Source organism: Ascidia mentula, chromosome 9 (genome assembly GCF_947561715.1).
Source record: "Ascidia mentula chromosome 9, kaAscMent1.1, whole genome shotgun sequence".
In the NCBI taxonomy this organism is placed as follows: domain Eukaryota; kingdom Metazoa; phylum Chordata; class Ascidiacea; order Phlebobranchia; family Ascidiidae; genus Ascidia; species Ascidia mentula.
This window is the reverse complement of record NC_138574.1, coordinates 12,174,664-12,190,693: the sequence shown is the minus strand read 5'-3', so window position 1 is coordinate 12,190,693 and position 16,030 is coordinate 12,174,664. Positions and strand designations below refer to the sequence as shown.

Below are 16,030 nucleotides of genomic sequence, written 5' to 3'. Positions count from 1 at the left end.
GTAGTTGGAACACACCGTTTGCATACGTCAGCACAGTAACGCCAACGCAGTTTGTGTTGCAACAACAAACAAAGTTGTTCTGAATAATGTGCTTGTCTGTGCGGTAATATCTACTTATATACGTCTTGACACTCAGTCTTACCTGATCTTCCGAACCAGACTTTGGTGAAGTCGGCGACTTAGGGTTTGACGATTTCTTCAGTAAGTCTCTAAAGTCTGTGCGTGACTCCTGCCGCTTGGCGTCGCTAACGATCAAGGAAACGGTGCAAGTGACGTCACCGAGCAAATTTCTACAAGGGCATGAGTTCAACAAATGAAACTTATCGCATTCAACATAATTGGTTTAATTTTTACCTGCAACAAGCGGAATATCGGCCGGCGTCTTGCGGCGAAACGATCGGGATTTCGAGCGAGTGCGTGTAGTTGTTTGATTGGTCGGCCTCGATCACGTGGAAGCGTTCCGTGTCTTCGATTGGTCGGTTGCTACGGAAAAAGCAAGTATTGCTGTCAAGTTTCAGCCACAAACTGCATCAGATAAAAAACTTACCAGAACAGCCATTGCACTGAGGGTTGTGGGTCTCCATCAACACGGCAGCTAAAGACCGCCTTCTCCCCTCCATTAATATTCACTGGTTTCGGTTTCATTATAAAAGATGGAGCAACACCGTCGATTTCTGCACATAATAAAGTTTAAAAAACCGTACCCACACAAAATTGTACCTCCATGACTTTAAACATATTTGAATAAGATCCATTAAATCAATAAAAGTTATGATAATCTTTTCCGGGTGTCCACGACCATTACATGTTGCATGAAATGCAGCAAACGACGCGCAGTACTCTTTCAAGCTCACATTTAAGTATAGCTTGGAAAAAGACAAGCAAACCCAATACTCAAACACGACAAAATACTTAGGAAAACAACCAACCGTACAATCGTATTTATTCACATATTTGCAAGTGCTTGCTGTGTCGAAAAACTCTTAAAGCACCAACCAAACAGATCCTACCTTCGACTGATACTTTGCATTTAGACGTGGCCTCTCCTGCACTATTGCTGATGACGCAAGAGTAAATTCCAGAATCTTCCGGAAAAACCTCCATAAAGACGAGTGATCTTTCGTCGCCCTCCGAAATGATTTCGAAGTCCTCGCTCTTCTCCTTCTCCTCGTCATCCAAGAACCAGCGAGCAGTGGGTGGAGGACTTCCTGGAAGGGAAATGGAAGATGAGGAGAAGATTTTTACGCTATAGGGAAAAAGATACCAGAGAAAACCAAATTGATCAGAAATGTGATCACGGTTAAGCTATCTGTCAGGAAATTTTCTGCACGCAACTGGAGTTTAATTTTATTGCATTATTCTGCGTAACATGTCATTTAAAGTGCAGAAAACACTTATCACTTATTATATGAACAGTTTTGTTTACGAAGACGATTTGAACTGAATTTAAAAAAAAGGAAATTAAAGACCTTCAACTTTGCACGTGAGTTTGAAGTTGGTACTTCCATCCGCCACAGTCACATCACTTAATCCATCAATAAAAGCTGGCTTCACTGCAGTGAACGACTTTTTCGGCGAGGCTGCTTCGACTAAGACACACATAATGTCTACATGTTATCACAAAACCTCTCGTATATACTTTTAAATCAGTGTCAGAACACTCGAAGTACCTTTTGTCACTTCCTGTTGCGTGGCTTGCGCGGCTTGCGAGGCTTGCATTTTCTTTTTGGATTGTTTTGGCGGAACTATAATAAAGGTACATTGTCACACACCGTTATCAATACAGTAAATGCACAACTCAATATAAATACCGACCATTGATTCAAATTTGCCACAAATGAAACTCTTGTATTTCGAAACAAAAATTCACCAACTTACTTTCTATGGTCACGGTGCATGAGCACATGACACGCTTGAGTGGGTTTTCGGCTATGCATGTATAAACTCCCTCATCCTCCGGCAAAGCTTCGGGCAGGAAGAGTTCGATATTTCCGTTCTCCTCATACTTTGTCTCCGCGTCCTGGATCTCTTCACCATCAAGAAGCCACTTGATCTACAAAAAATTTAAAATTGAAGGAAAATTCTCAAGCCGTTCTGTCAGTTTCTTACATATTATCACTAGCAGATGGTTGTATTTTGTGGTGAATTGTATTTTACAAAAATGAAAATTAAAAATCCTAACCCATTAGAACTCTTAAAAACATGTATGGGAATCTCCTGACAGTCTTATGGTAACAAGGACCATGTATCTATCTAGTGTACAGACCCAAAACCTTCACGTCAGTTTCTTTGTATTGTTTTATTTATTTTGTTTTGTGTAAACAGCGTTGTTTTGAGTTATATTGACGATGCCGAATTATAGGGGAAATATTTATATATCTGAAACAACTGAAAGACACTTAGGTTTGCTCTACGACAACAACCAATTACTAAGTTAAATATAACATTGTCGTTGTATTCAAGTACTTGCAAGAACGTTTTTATACACCAATAATCTTACCTTGGGCCTTGGTTCTCCGACCACTTTGCACTTGAGAAGAATATCCGCTCCTTCTTTGATAGTTTTATCCTCAAGAACGATAGGAAAGGAAGGACAAGTCTCCTTAGTCGTCTTTTCAGTTTCCTTGCTTGGTGCTAAACGATAACGGAAAAAACAAATTGAATTTATATGTATCAGATACAAAAGTTTACCCTGCGTGCCAAAAACCTTCCTTAAAATAGACTCAACTTGTGTTTAAATGCAGCAAAAAATTTGGAATTTATCGGGGAAAATTTTAAAAATGAATCTATTTTGATTTATAGATTATACGATTCATACGTGCGCTAATGGGGCAAAATAGTTTTGGAAACACTGCTGCATACCTTTAACAACGACTTTGCACGCACACTCGGCGGAACCAACTTCGTTTTTGGCAACGCATTTGTAAACACCCGAATCCTCTTGCATCGCATCCTCCAATACCATCATGGCGACTCCATCCCTGAAAGTAGCATCCCCATCCTCTGCTTCCAGGCGCTGTCCATCCACGTACCACGTGATCTCGGGGGCGGGGTCGCTGTTGACGTTGCAGACAAGTCTAAACGATTGGTAAAAAATGGATTGTTATTTTCGCGATGCAACCTGATTGTGTCGCATTAAGTACAAAGATACCATACCTTGAAATATTTGCATTAGACACTTAATACTATGGATTGTAAGGTTGAACGGTAATACAATTACTGTGGAATTTTGGCAAATTTGGTGATATTATTTACTTTTACATGTATAAATATAAACGTTTTATCACACATCACGACAGAAAACAGTTTCTTACTTGAATAAAAAAGAACATAACAGACTTATAACCTTCTTTACAAAAGTTAGTCACAATTTACGGCAACTCACTTCAAATCTTGGCCGTCGTCCAAGTTTAGGTCAGCGAGTTGTTTTGTGAAGGCGGGAGCTGATTTCGACGATTTCTTAGGCGTCTCTTCCTTCTGTTTCGGAGTGATCTCGACCGTACAAACAGATTGTGCCTCACCAGACAAGTTGCGTGCAGTGCAGATGTATTTGCCGCCCTCACGAGGGCCAGCCTTTCGGATGCGCACTGCTGCCACGCCTATGAATGGAATAAGATTGCATTGTTGCTCTGGAAATTGTGTAACGTTGCAAGAAAAAGCAGGAAAAAAACAAGTTACTCCATTTAATCAGTTCACAATCCAAAATATCAAACCAAGGAATATTTTGTCTTAATTACATCCAAGTTTCTATATATGGCAAAGTTGGCGCTCTTACAATAAACATTTTTGACAGCCATCATCCTCGATTACAATTGAACTTACCGTCCTCGTATGTTGTCTCTGTTGTCAGAATGCTTAGAGATCTTCCGTCACGTGTCCACGTAACGCGTGGCTGCGGATGACCAGTGACCCTGCAATCAAACGACGCTTCAGCGCCCTCTTGTACCTCGATTGTAGCTGGCAAGTCGTTTTCAAATGATGGAGCGACGCGCTTAGCTAGAAATCAAAGAGGAAAGTTTGAGTGACCGGATGTAAAAAAATTTTGGACATAAAGTAGAAGGTCAATGTTTGTCTTGAAAACTTTGCAACAAGTCTCCTGGTCAATTCATGGCGATAAATTTTTTTGGCACTTACATCGTACATATATTCTCGCCTCATGGGATACAGATCCAGCCGTGTTTTGAAGTGTGCATTTCACGTGACCGCTGTGTGATGACGTCACCGGGTCGAGGGTCATCTTTACCTTGTCACCCTGCGAACAATAGTCAATAATTACGGAGCCAATAATCGCATTGTAAACAGCACGGCCAGAAATAAAACACCAAGGTTTGAATTGAGTGCAAAACTTATTAGATTCATTGTTACCACAAATTTTAACTTGCAAAGTCATTTTGCACATAAAGCTACCGGAACACAGCATGAGAAACTAACATCTATTTCCGTTGTAGAGTTTTCCAACGGCTGATCTTGTGCAGTCCATTTCACCGTTGGCTGGGGAGTCCCCGACATCGTGAACTCGAAGGCAAGTGTGTCGCCCTCTTGTGTTCGAATGTACTCGTCGAAGGGGTTGATAAATTTGGGTGGAGATGAGGGAGCAGATTTCTTCTCGGGTTTCTTAGCAGCTGTGAACGAAAGTTTTGCAACAACATGTGAATAATTGTGCGAACCTCGGCAATTCAGCACAATATTTTGTGCTATTACTTGTGAGTAGATGTAATTAGTGCGGGTTTAAATAAAAAGGCCGTTTTATTACCATACTGAACAGGTCATATAGCACTTGGCAACAATGAGCATGTCCAAGCAACACGTGCACTATTTGAGAAAACAACTCCTTTTTATAAACGGCTCTCATAAAGTTAATAAAAAAACACTAAGAGAATCAGTAACTTCTAGATTGTAAGAAACCCACCTTCCACTGTAACTTTGCACGAGGTTTTTGCCTGACCATCTACGTTTTCAGCAACACACGTGTAAGTCCCCGTGTCTTCGTCAGTCGCTTGTTCAAGAGTAAGAGCTGCCACTCCATGTTGGTACGTGATCTCAATCCCATCTTCCGCCTCCAACAACTAAATAATATACAACGTATTATCTTATGAAAGAATGGAATTTTTAGTATTATCAAACGCGCAGGTGTTACTTTCACCATGGTATTCGATGTGTACCATTTTTAACTTGGTGCCATTTTGAACTGGGTAAGATTTCGGCAATTTTGATTTAAAAAATCTGTACGCTATCGACCGTTGGTTATTATTGATAGTGTTTTACATATGGTTTCACTAAGTACCAAACTAACAAATTTGTTATTGATTCAAGTTTCACTAACCTCTTGGTTATACATCCACTTCACAGTCGGTTCTGGAATACCAGTGACCATGCAACGCAGACATACGTCATCCATTTCAGAAACATTTACGTCACTCAAGCCAGCAGTGAATTCAGGTGCAATTTCACTTTTCTTTTCTAAAAATATAAATGTGTTGTAAGCAACTTTATCTTGACTAACTTCATATAACTACCAATAAGTTAAAAAATGAATTATTTTTAAGTTACTTTATCCAGTTTGTATGTTTATGTTGGGGTTTCTAAAAAGCGGTTCTAATACCACCAAAAACTTACGCTTAACTCTGACACGACATGCAACTGAATCTTCGCCGCCCGAGTTGAGTGCGTTGCACATGTATTGACCACTTCCAGTTTGTGTCATATTATGTACAGTCAGTCTGGAAATAAAAGAAATACAAGATACCGCATTGCTACACAAGAACAATACCTTGGACACGGGTATACATATATGTCAAAACTATCGGTTACGAAAAACATTTGTTTTCGGTAGTTTCCACGCTTTGTTTGTCAGTTGTTTTGGTTGGGAGGAATTTGAGCGGCACATTCTTTTCATAACAATGGAAGCATTGAAACTCACTTTGCAATATTTTTGCTGAAAGTGCATTCCGCATTCGAGATTTCCTCCCCGTCGAGCGACCAAAGGATCTCTGGTGTTGGAGTCCCTTCAACCTCGGCTTCCAAGGTCAGTGTCTCACCCTCCGTGACTCTGACGTCAGAAAGATTCCTCGCGAAGCGGGGTCGGGTAACAACTGGCTTGGCTAAAAAATACAATGCGGTGATAAGGCCTTTCCTGCATTTAAAGCAACAAAAGCTGACATAAACAGACGTTGCGTTCTGAACAGGCCAGACAGTCGTCAGTCATAAGCTATTTAATGTATGTGATGTAAAAAAAACTTGTTTTTTTCGCCCCAAGAATTTTTAGGCGATAAGAATTGCGTTTGCACATTTGTAAATAACTAAACCTTCCAAATCCTGTCACAGCAGTGGTTAATCATACTAACTTAGCTATATACCGCAATGCTCATATTTGTTGGATTTACCTTTCACTGTAACGCGACTGCTGCACTGGATCGTCCCGACATCGTTGCGGGCTTTGCAAATGTATTCGCCCGCATGGTTGGATTGCAAATCCCGAAGTCGCAGACGAGCGATGCCGTTCCTGAAAGAGGTGAAGACTTCATCTTCGTCGATCCCCACCTCAATGCCGTTCCGCATCCATTTGAGCTCCGGCTCTGGTTCTCCGGACACCTCGCACTGCAGGAGGAGCTCTTCTCCTGTGAGTAATAAGAAATTGTTTTAAAGAAAGCTCAATTTAAAGGTTTTTGAAAGTTGTATTGCACTGTTAGGAAGAGAATTCAAAAAATATTCAAACAATGTTTCAAGACTTTTAAACAAATTTATCTTAAGGCTACTAAGCAGAACTTGTCAATCAGTGTTACAAAAATAGGATTTTAGACACAATTTAAAACTTTGGTTTCAAGAACTTGCCTTCCAAAACTTGGGTGCTCGACAATCTCCTGGTGAAGGTGGGGGCGACATAATTGGTCCTTCTTAGGTTGCTGCTTCTCTTATAAGTCACCGGCTCCTCCTTCTCCTCAGCCTCATGGTCGTGCTTAGCTGATGCGTTGGACCGTGACGATGACGTGGACATCCGGGAGTGCGAAGATATGGTGGAAGAAATCGACCCAGTTGGCGAATCTTTGCTGTCGTCCAGCTTCGAGCCCGCGGGCAAAATCAGTTCGCCGACGCGGGCAGGTCGCTTTTCATCGTCGCCGGCCGATGGCGATGCAGAGCTAATGTTTTTGTTGTTGGGGACCCCGTCGTGTGGTGTGCCATTGTTGGACACGTGATTGACTTTGGCGTTGTTGCTGCTCACAGGGGCGGATTTCGTCTTGGGGGCCCTCCCGCTAGGTGAAGCACCTAAATTAAAAAGATTAATAGAACAATTCTTTCATCTAAACTAAGAATATTTATTGCCTTCGCCAGGAATACCCGGTGAAATTTTGTCGATAACAAAAACAGGTTGCAAGTTTGGGATCAACCATATGATGATTTTAACAACAATAGTGAGGAAGTGTAGAAAAAATATAGAAGGCAAACCATATGAAGTAATTGCATCATATTGACCACATTCAGTCACATACATTTTTGCATCATGACATGACGACTTGCCTGTTATGGTAACCTCCACAGAGGCGGTCTGTTTTCCCAGCGAGTTGCGGGCGCTGACCGTGTATTTTCCCGCGTCCTCTGGCGAACTTTCCTCGATCTCCAGGAAGTAATCGTTGCCATCGTTTCGGGTCCGAATGTGTCCTTCTGTCCTTTCCTCGTCCACTAATTCGCCGTCTTTTTCCCACGTGACCGTAGGTTTCGGGTTGCCAAGCAACGTGCACTTGAGGCATAGTCTGCGGAGGCAACCATTAAGTGCTTGAACAACATGTTCGTTAAAGGTTGTTTGACATGTTAGGTATTATAGGAAGTACTGAGTGTGGGATTCACAGTCCAGTATGTGTATAACGTGGTTGTCTGTCCAAAAATGTCTTAACTTTCAGGTCATTTGTGCCACGCGCATGTCAAGACGAATCAATAAATGTTTGTTCCGTAAAGGAATAATTCACAATAAACTATGTCAAATTTACTCATGGAGGGTCCTTATCATAACACACACACGTTTCACCACGAGGGAAAAGGATTCACTAAATCACATCTTTTCAAAGGAAATTCGCCAGTTGAAACTTCCTTTCGAAGCAAACAGGCGTGAAAAAAACATTGGGATTTTTGTGTTTTTCCCAGGTGCGCAGAAGGTTATGTTGGTTGTTGGTTGGAGCACTTCAATACGTACAAGGCCAGTGTCAAGCCCGAAGCCCCTAATTTGGGAAGGCAACCGAAGCAATGCTGCTGGAATGCTTTGAACTCCAAATGTCATGCGTTCGTGAGAGGGGAAGTGATAGAAGAGGCAAAGCACACGAACTACCAATACATGGGATGAAACCGCAAGTGAGGACACCGCAATTTTGGCCAAGATGTGTTCATTGGACGGAAAAGATTTTTGACCACAATGGATTTTAAATATTCTAGTGTTGCCTAACCAAGAGCCAAGCATGAAAAATTAAGTAGTAACGCACAGGCACTGGCGAAAGATGTGATGTCAAAACTGTGAAAAAACTTGATACTTTCCAGATCTCTATAAGGGCGTAAATCACGTAAAACATGTATTCCCTGCGCACCAATGGTAAACAACCAGTAATTAGTCAAAACTTCGTGAAAAAAATTCAGATTAAGTCTGGGAAATGACAAAATTACATACACTTCACCCACCTTTCTCCAGCCTCCGAAGTCTGCGGTCTTGGCCGCAGAATAAAACCGGGGCCGCGGCGTCTCGGGGGCGGGCCCCCACCGCCGGTCTTGAGTCCGGACGCCCAGGGCGAGGCGTTCCCGGACACGGGTCTCGATGACGTCACTGATCGAGGAAGTTTCGGCGACAAGGATGGGGAACTCAAGTTTGATGTGTTGGGACTGCTTCGTTCAGAGCTGGTTGAAATGCCGTAGCCAGAGTGCTGACTGCTCGATGAACCGCGTGATGTGACCTCTGTTAAGTTTGTATGCAAACAGGAGGTGGTTAGGAATGCCCGGTGGGATATTGACTGGCGATACGAGTAGTTGCGTGAAACAGTGCTTCTGTTTATATGTTACACTCGTGACGCCGCTGGATTGCTTGGACGGATTTTGTGCTCCAGAATGTCCCGACAAGCATTGTATACTCAACCATTTGTTACCCAGAGGCTTTTAAAGAAGAAAACGTGCAGCGCTTATCACTCAAACGCCATGATAATCTGGGCCAACACAAACTTTCATTGTATAGGCTTATTGGAGGTGGTTTCAAGACAATCCCTAGTCTAATACCCAAGATTACGAGGACCTTGACCATTTTTTCTCTGAATGGTTTTGATGGATTACACTCGCTTAACTAAACAAAGATAGGCAGCAATTCGACCTTCGGGTTACATAGGCGAGTCATATCAAGCGGCGTAGCGGGACCTTCACACGCAGTGTGACAACATTCCTCAAATTCTTCGAGGTCTTGTGGAAATGCAAAACTATTTCAGTATATAAGCATTTTCATCGTTTCGAGAAAAAATTTAAGGCTTGACATATTAAGTCAGGCAGCTTTAAGGTTAATTGCAGGGTATGCGGAATTTTATCATTCTAAACAGATTGTTAATTACATATTGGTTCTTGACAGCTTACATGACTGCGTAATTGCGTTCGCTTCCGAAACGGAAGAAAGCAATTTGCAACAAATGAGGAACGGTGGCAATTACAAAGATGACATATTTTTAACCAGGCAAGTAAAACCTGATCGCCGTTATCAAAACAGACAAGCCGAATTGGTGATAAACTAAGTATGTAAATCTAAAAAGGTGCAAATCTTATAAATAAGCGCATCGTTGCTGCAAACGTTGTATTGTTCGCATGTTTACATCCTGATGAACGCTGCGGCACACGTCGATACAATAAAATTATCGCCAGAAAATCCGCATTGCACCTATAAAACATGCCTGGCACTACTAGCATCAGTAATAATTTATTTAAGCTCAATATAATAAGCTTGCGTAAATGACAGTCGGTAAATATGTTTCACTGGTGTGAAAATCATCCTACCTTGTACGTGAAGCTGCGCCGAGCAAGAATCGGAACCGACGTGGTTAGAAGCAGTAACGGAATAAACTCCGTTGTCTGTTGCCTCCGTACGGGATATCACAAGGCTGTGGGTTCCGTACACCTCCATTATCCGCACACGACTGGAAGCGCTCACAACCTTACCGTCCTGTAAAAAGATTGGATATTTCTTTGCTTTGTTTTAGAATCATGTGAACTTATAATCGACACAGAGTCGCACATTACAAAAATCTTTACCCACAAATTGTTTTTAGATAACATGGAAACAACCAAGAAACTATGATACTTGTTGAACTAATTAGGACTATTGTGCAGCTGCTATATACGGCACTCAAAATACAGCAATTATTTAGTTCCGGCAAATAATATGTGCTTCTTCATCTTGACTAAAGCTGTCACAAAACCACAGCCAGGATTTTTTCAAACATATCACAACCACTGCTTTAGCCAACTCCCACGTTTATTCGAGTATGTAAAGTCTCGTTTGCTAATCTTCTACATTCCCAAGCCGATGCTACTAACATAAATTTGACGCCTCATCAATCAAAACTTTCGCGCAACTGAGTTTTGTAGCTGATCAGGCCAAAGATATGGATCTGCATCCGTGTATGCAACACCCTGGCATGGCACGATACATTTCCAGTTAACCGTACGTCACTTGCGGTATTCGAGGTTTTCTGTCAACAAATTGTTGCATACTATGGCTTGGTATTCCAATTCCTGGCTAAATTTTACTAAAAGATAGGCTTAAGCTCTTCTGAAAGTCGACAAGTCCGGTATGAGATTTATGAATAGAGTGAAAACCTGAACGGACAAAAGCGGATCACTGGTGACGACAATAACAAGTTTTTGTTACGTAGATATGGCGCCACGATGAATAAACGAATAGCCAATTAAACATACAAATCAAACTAATTAGAAACATTTAATGTGAATGTATACAGTCGAGAACCGACACAAGTAATAACGAAACATAAATCCTGACGCCCACACGAGCCTCAATTCAGCTGGTATTAAAATCAAAGGCCGTTTCAACCAGCCATGGGATTTAGGGCTATGCCGGCGTAAACCGACCCAACTCGGCGACAGCTAAAACCCCGATTACTGCAGACGCAAATCCTATACCGCAGAGCCGGGATTTTGAGTAAATGACAGTTAATCGTCGCTTTAAGAGAGGTCACCCCATAGCGCCGGATAAGGGCCGAGAGCAAGGTGACTCCGTCCGAATGGTTATTAACATTCTTCAGGTCTTAGACACTATTACTCATTCTGTGCTGCACGAACAGAAAAACAAATCAACAACCCTGTTTTGACAGCGCGTAAAAACTTTCAGTGAACTGCCACTTTAAATTTTATGATCTTTAATAAAACAACGATGTTCTTTTATACATTATTGGTCTCAGTTGCAGGTTTTGGCCGCGAATGCAAATTGAGCGCTACAAACAAAACAGCAGTTTTCACAGTGTTCTCCAATTGACAACTTGTTGAGAACGCGTCAGTTTTCCAGACTTGATGTGCATCCAACACCCCCGACTTGTACGAAAAAGACCACACACAATTGCACGGAAACCACTCCTTCCAATCTACTGAATAGGTTTAGATTTCGGGCGAATTCGAAACGATGACTTTGCTCAAACCTAAAATAGCGTTAATGCAAATTGCCCGATTCCGGATTCATATCGACAGGCAGGAGGGATTTGAAGCACTTAATCGACCGGCCGGGAATCTTATCAAATGCCAATCTACATTCCGACACGCTTAAGACCCAACGAACAGACTGTTTACTTACGAAGGCGGAACGTGCTTTTGGCCGGGTTCTCGATTCCGTTAATTGGTAGTAAGAAAGTGCCTTCATCGAGCTTAAGTCTATGTCTGCTAATGGCCTATGCGCGTTTCGGTGTAGGTATGTTTAGTTTAACAGGCGTTCCACATCGGTCGATATGTTCGCACTGCATTACGCGGTTTTGAGTACAAGCACAATGTCGACATGTTGTAGATTTAATGTAAAGCACTCCTTGACTTTTGCAACTGATTCGACCATTTTGTCTTGAAATTGCAAATTAAAATGAACTTAACTCTGCGCATCAAGGAAAAAAAACACTAAACATCTCAAAATAACGGCAACTATTTGTAACAAACACCCAAATCACAACAAAACTTTTCCTTGGAAACAAATGCTTGGGCGACTCAAAAATCACTCTTTCGCCTTTTGCGGCCTCTCCGACGCGTTCACTCGGCGAAAGTGAACTAAACCTCAGAATTGAGATGCAGCACCTGCTATCGTGCGTCACGCTCAGTCAGGCGTGACCGTTTCCAAATAAGGACGCGTCTGGCGCTTGGCTCCGTGTTAAGCCAAAGGAATCGACAAAGCAGGATTTGGGCTACCAGGAGATAGCCTGCGGGGCAACGCAAAGATACAGTTGGAAATGCATTGGAACAAAAATATGCCATGGGATCTATTCCGCTACTGAGTAGGTTCTATTGCATGAGCAGAAGTGTGGCTCCTGTTTGAATGTCCAGAAACGTTTAACTATATTTTTACTCATCAATGAAACTCACTTACCAGAAACTGCTTTTTGATGGTTCCTACCATTGTTTTGCCGATCTTACCCAAACGATATTTTAGGCGGTACTATTTTGTCCTAAACCTTGTTGCTATATCAATTCCCTGATATTTACTACAAAATTGTTATCTTCAACAACCAATTAGTGATCTGAACGAGATGGTAAAGTGATATCAATAAAGTTGAAAATACAGCAACTTAATGTCCCCCTTTACCTCTTCGCAGCACAAGCAAATGAAGCAACAGAAAACCATGTTTACAGAGCTATAAATCACCACACAAGTTTGATTTACATGATCAGGTAAAACCAAGGTGTCAGACCAAGATAGCGATTCCATTGTGTTTGCTGGGTTTCCCGCAACGTTTTCGATCTCTCAGCGAAGAAACAATGAACCCACTGTGATAGACGCTTCCGCTCTGTTACGCCACAAAGAAATTAATAACGAGATTCTAGACTTTTACGGATGCCGCTGGGCAAACGCCCCAAACTCAAATACCAACCGCAACCTTTTGCTTTTAGTAAACAGTCAAATAATGCTTCCACAGTTACGCAACGATATCAACACAAAACAGGTCTTTCTATTATTTTACCCCCACATAAGTTTCGTCTAAACACAAACAGCCTTACTCACTTTAGCCGTACGCATTGTTTACGCGATATGCCGCAAATTCCTGCATATTTGCACAGTGAGGTTAACACCATTAAAAGATCTGATTTCGCAATTTCCCTTCTGATCTTACGCCACATGCCAATGCATAACAACCGTGAAGCTACTGCGCGGCAAATCATTTTCAAGACCGTCACTCCATAGCATGTTGAAACACAACTCTGCGACCACAAGCGAGCTCAGATTTTAATTAAACTCGGCAACAAACATCTAAACTATCTCTGGACGTCCGTAACGGAATGTTTGGCCTACAGATTCCGCGGACGTCAATACTCGGCCGGGGTCCTTATTTGTTTCCCGACTTAGCGTCACAATAAACCAAACCGGGCCATTAGATTGGAGTCTGCCACAGGACGGTTTCAAGTGCAATTACATGCCCCATGAGCAATTTACAATCGCCATTAGCATTTGTTTACCAACCTGTCCAATAACGACGGGAGCGCTTTGTTTGGAAAGCGAGTGGTCAACAGATTAGGCTTTTGTTCAAAATTTAAAGACCTTCGTCTTGGATGACAGTGTATTTGCTATACGGTGGCTGAAGAGGCTAAAAGCTTTCACTGAGCTGGTTTGACTCGACAATAACAGGTTGCTGCAATGCTTCTCGGGCATTACAGCGTAAGTGGTAGCTGGTAGCCTACAGAGTGTCTTCCTACTAACAAACGTTGAAATTTACCACTCAAGTAGACAATTCTACTTACCCTTACAACAGGAGTTGTCCAGAAAACTGGCTCAAGCGGCCAACCGGAAAACTCCTCACCTCCGCAAACCTTAACGTCCGGCATAGACCTAATCAGTTATCAATATCGAATCTTGAGACTGACTGAATGCGCACCAGACTAGCACGCAACTGAATTAAGCTTCCAAACGATCGTTGGCGCTACACTGCGAATGTGACTGTGTAATTACTCCTTGCTCGGTGCGCGGAATGTTTGCTATGCCCCGCGCCAAATGTACACTCGACCCTGCGGAGGGACGATTTGCTCAACGCATCGACGGTTAAACACAATTGCGTTCGCCTGGCTTGCGTGAAGAGTCTTAACACTGATATGCAACGCTTTGCCAGTCACAGAGACAAAAGCAAATCTTGCCCCGCGTAAGTACAACTTTGCGGCTGGAACCAAGATAAATATTCGCACCGAAACGTGCACTGAGCTTAAGAGGATATTTCCCGATACGATCTTGAGCCTTCCGGTTTAAACTATGGCCCGAGGTACTACCAAACCAATTTTGCGGCTGAAGTAGCAAAATTGCTCGAAATATATTATTTGTTTTTTCACAGGAACAAAATCAGGCAAGTCCCGTTGACAAATATTGTTATTACATTGAGACCTATTTAATTGCAAATAACCAATTTGCTTTTTCAGTTTTTTAGACCCGAATATATAAAGAGTTATACACAACCGCACAATTTGCCGACATATTGACTGTTTGCTTTGGTGACATTACCTCGAAAAATGTGGACACGGTTATGAACGTAAATGTGAAGTATATGGAAAATATGTTGCCCAAACAACATTCCTTTTTATCAGCTTTATTTAACCGTGATACAACAGATGGCACCTACATCACTTCACATGAGCATATGTTCATATAACCTACTATCACTGACAACAGCTTAATGTACGTTTATTTTTTTAAACACACGGAAACAGCGGATATAAAGAAATGATTTCAACGCAGTGTTTCTCAACCATTTTCCTTATATGATCCAGATTTATGTTGGTAAAGGCTGCGTGTCCCACTATCTCCTTAGCTTGGCTACACTGTCATCTTTTCTGGTGCTCAAACATAAGTTTCATCAAGCCCTGTGGCCCACTAGTTGAGGAAGTGTGATTGTATGGTTAGGCCACATGCTTTTTACTGGCATCTTTTATAACTTTTGCTGCAAAACTTGGCATTCACACAAACGAAGTTTGTTGTGCAACCAATATTGCCGGATCCAGAATGCCGCAAAAATAACCAACGACGCAAGTAATGTGTTCGAACTTTCAAAAGTCGCAAGTCTGGCTATCTGGTATATTGTGACTGTACATAAAAGTTCCTAAATGCATTTACCTTTTTTCATCGTTTGTTTTTCTGACCTTAGTTTTTCGTCTGAATTTCAACTAACTTTAAATGGACTCCACTTCCTACGCTCCAGATAAAGTATGACACAAAACGCTTCTAGTCTCTTTGTATGATAGCCTATAACATCTCAATGCATTTAGCTTGAGGCTAAATCTGAGCTCTCGGTTGAATTTGAGCGGAAGTAGATAAGGTAATCGAGGTAGGCTATCAAACGTTATCTGGCAGTAGGAAAGGCGTTCTTCCACACAGATGACATAAGATTGCATCTCTTTTGCTCGGTAACTCCTGATTCTTGTTTAATTTACGTCAGGTAATTGCCGAGATAACAATGGTGGCAAAGATTAGGTAAATTCTGGAGGAATTAGTTATCTTTTAGGAACGGCTGATCAATGGGGGAGGGGTTTCCCAAAACTTTAAAAATTTCTTCCATCTTTGTGTGTGCTTTGTTGACAACTAGCTGTGCCAAGGAAAAACGCAGCAATTGATTAAATTATCAACACCATGCCATCCTTTTCGTGATATATCGCAGCGAAATTTTTGAGTTTTGCTTGAAATACCATGGAAGTTGATTCGAAATCATTTTTAGATGGTTGCACCTAAACTCAAGGTTGCACAAGGTTAATGGCCAAAGGCCAAAGTGTGGAACTGCTAATGCAAGCAAATGCTAAAAAAGCAGCACGATTTGATTTATTGAGGACCATAACTGCG

The 16,030-nt window shown here is 41.8% G+C and overlaps 1 protein-coding gene across 1 annotated transcript in view; it reads right to left on the bottom strand.

Moving 5' to 3' along the window:
* The window catches only part of LOC145914603 (titin-like), a 94,046-nt gene that overhangs the window by 42,703 nt on the left and 35,313 nt on the right, over window positions 1–16,030 (bottom strand). Inside the window, 22 exon segments of the mRNA XM_083002424.1 lie at window positions 143–290; window positions 355–483; window positions 548–674; window positions 1,011–1,208; window positions 1,470–1,589; window positions 1,671–1,745; window positions 1,879–2,053; window positions 2,501–2,634; window positions 2,863–3,077; window positions 3,386–3,599; window positions 3,823–3,996; window positions 4,135–4,252; window positions 4,432–4,622; window positions 4,910–5,066; window positions 5,324–5,460; window positions 5,617–5,720; window positions 5,921–6,101; window positions 6,384–6,617; window positions 6,832–7,263; window positions 7,516–7,748; window positions 8,662–8,932; window positions 10,006–10,171. Coding sequence (XP_082858550.1) covers window positions 143–290; window positions 355–483; window positions 548–674; window positions 1,011–1,208; window positions 1,470–1,589; window positions 1,671–1,745; window positions 1,879–2,053; window positions 2,501–2,634; window positions 2,863–3,077; window positions 3,386–3,599; window positions 3,823–3,996; window positions 4,135–4,252; window positions 4,432–4,622; window positions 4,910–5,066; window positions 5,324–5,460; window positions 5,617–5,720; window positions 5,921–6,101; window positions 6,384–6,617; window positions 6,832–7,263; window positions 7,516–7,748; window positions 8,662–8,932; window positions 10,006–10,171 — 3,933 coding nt within the window.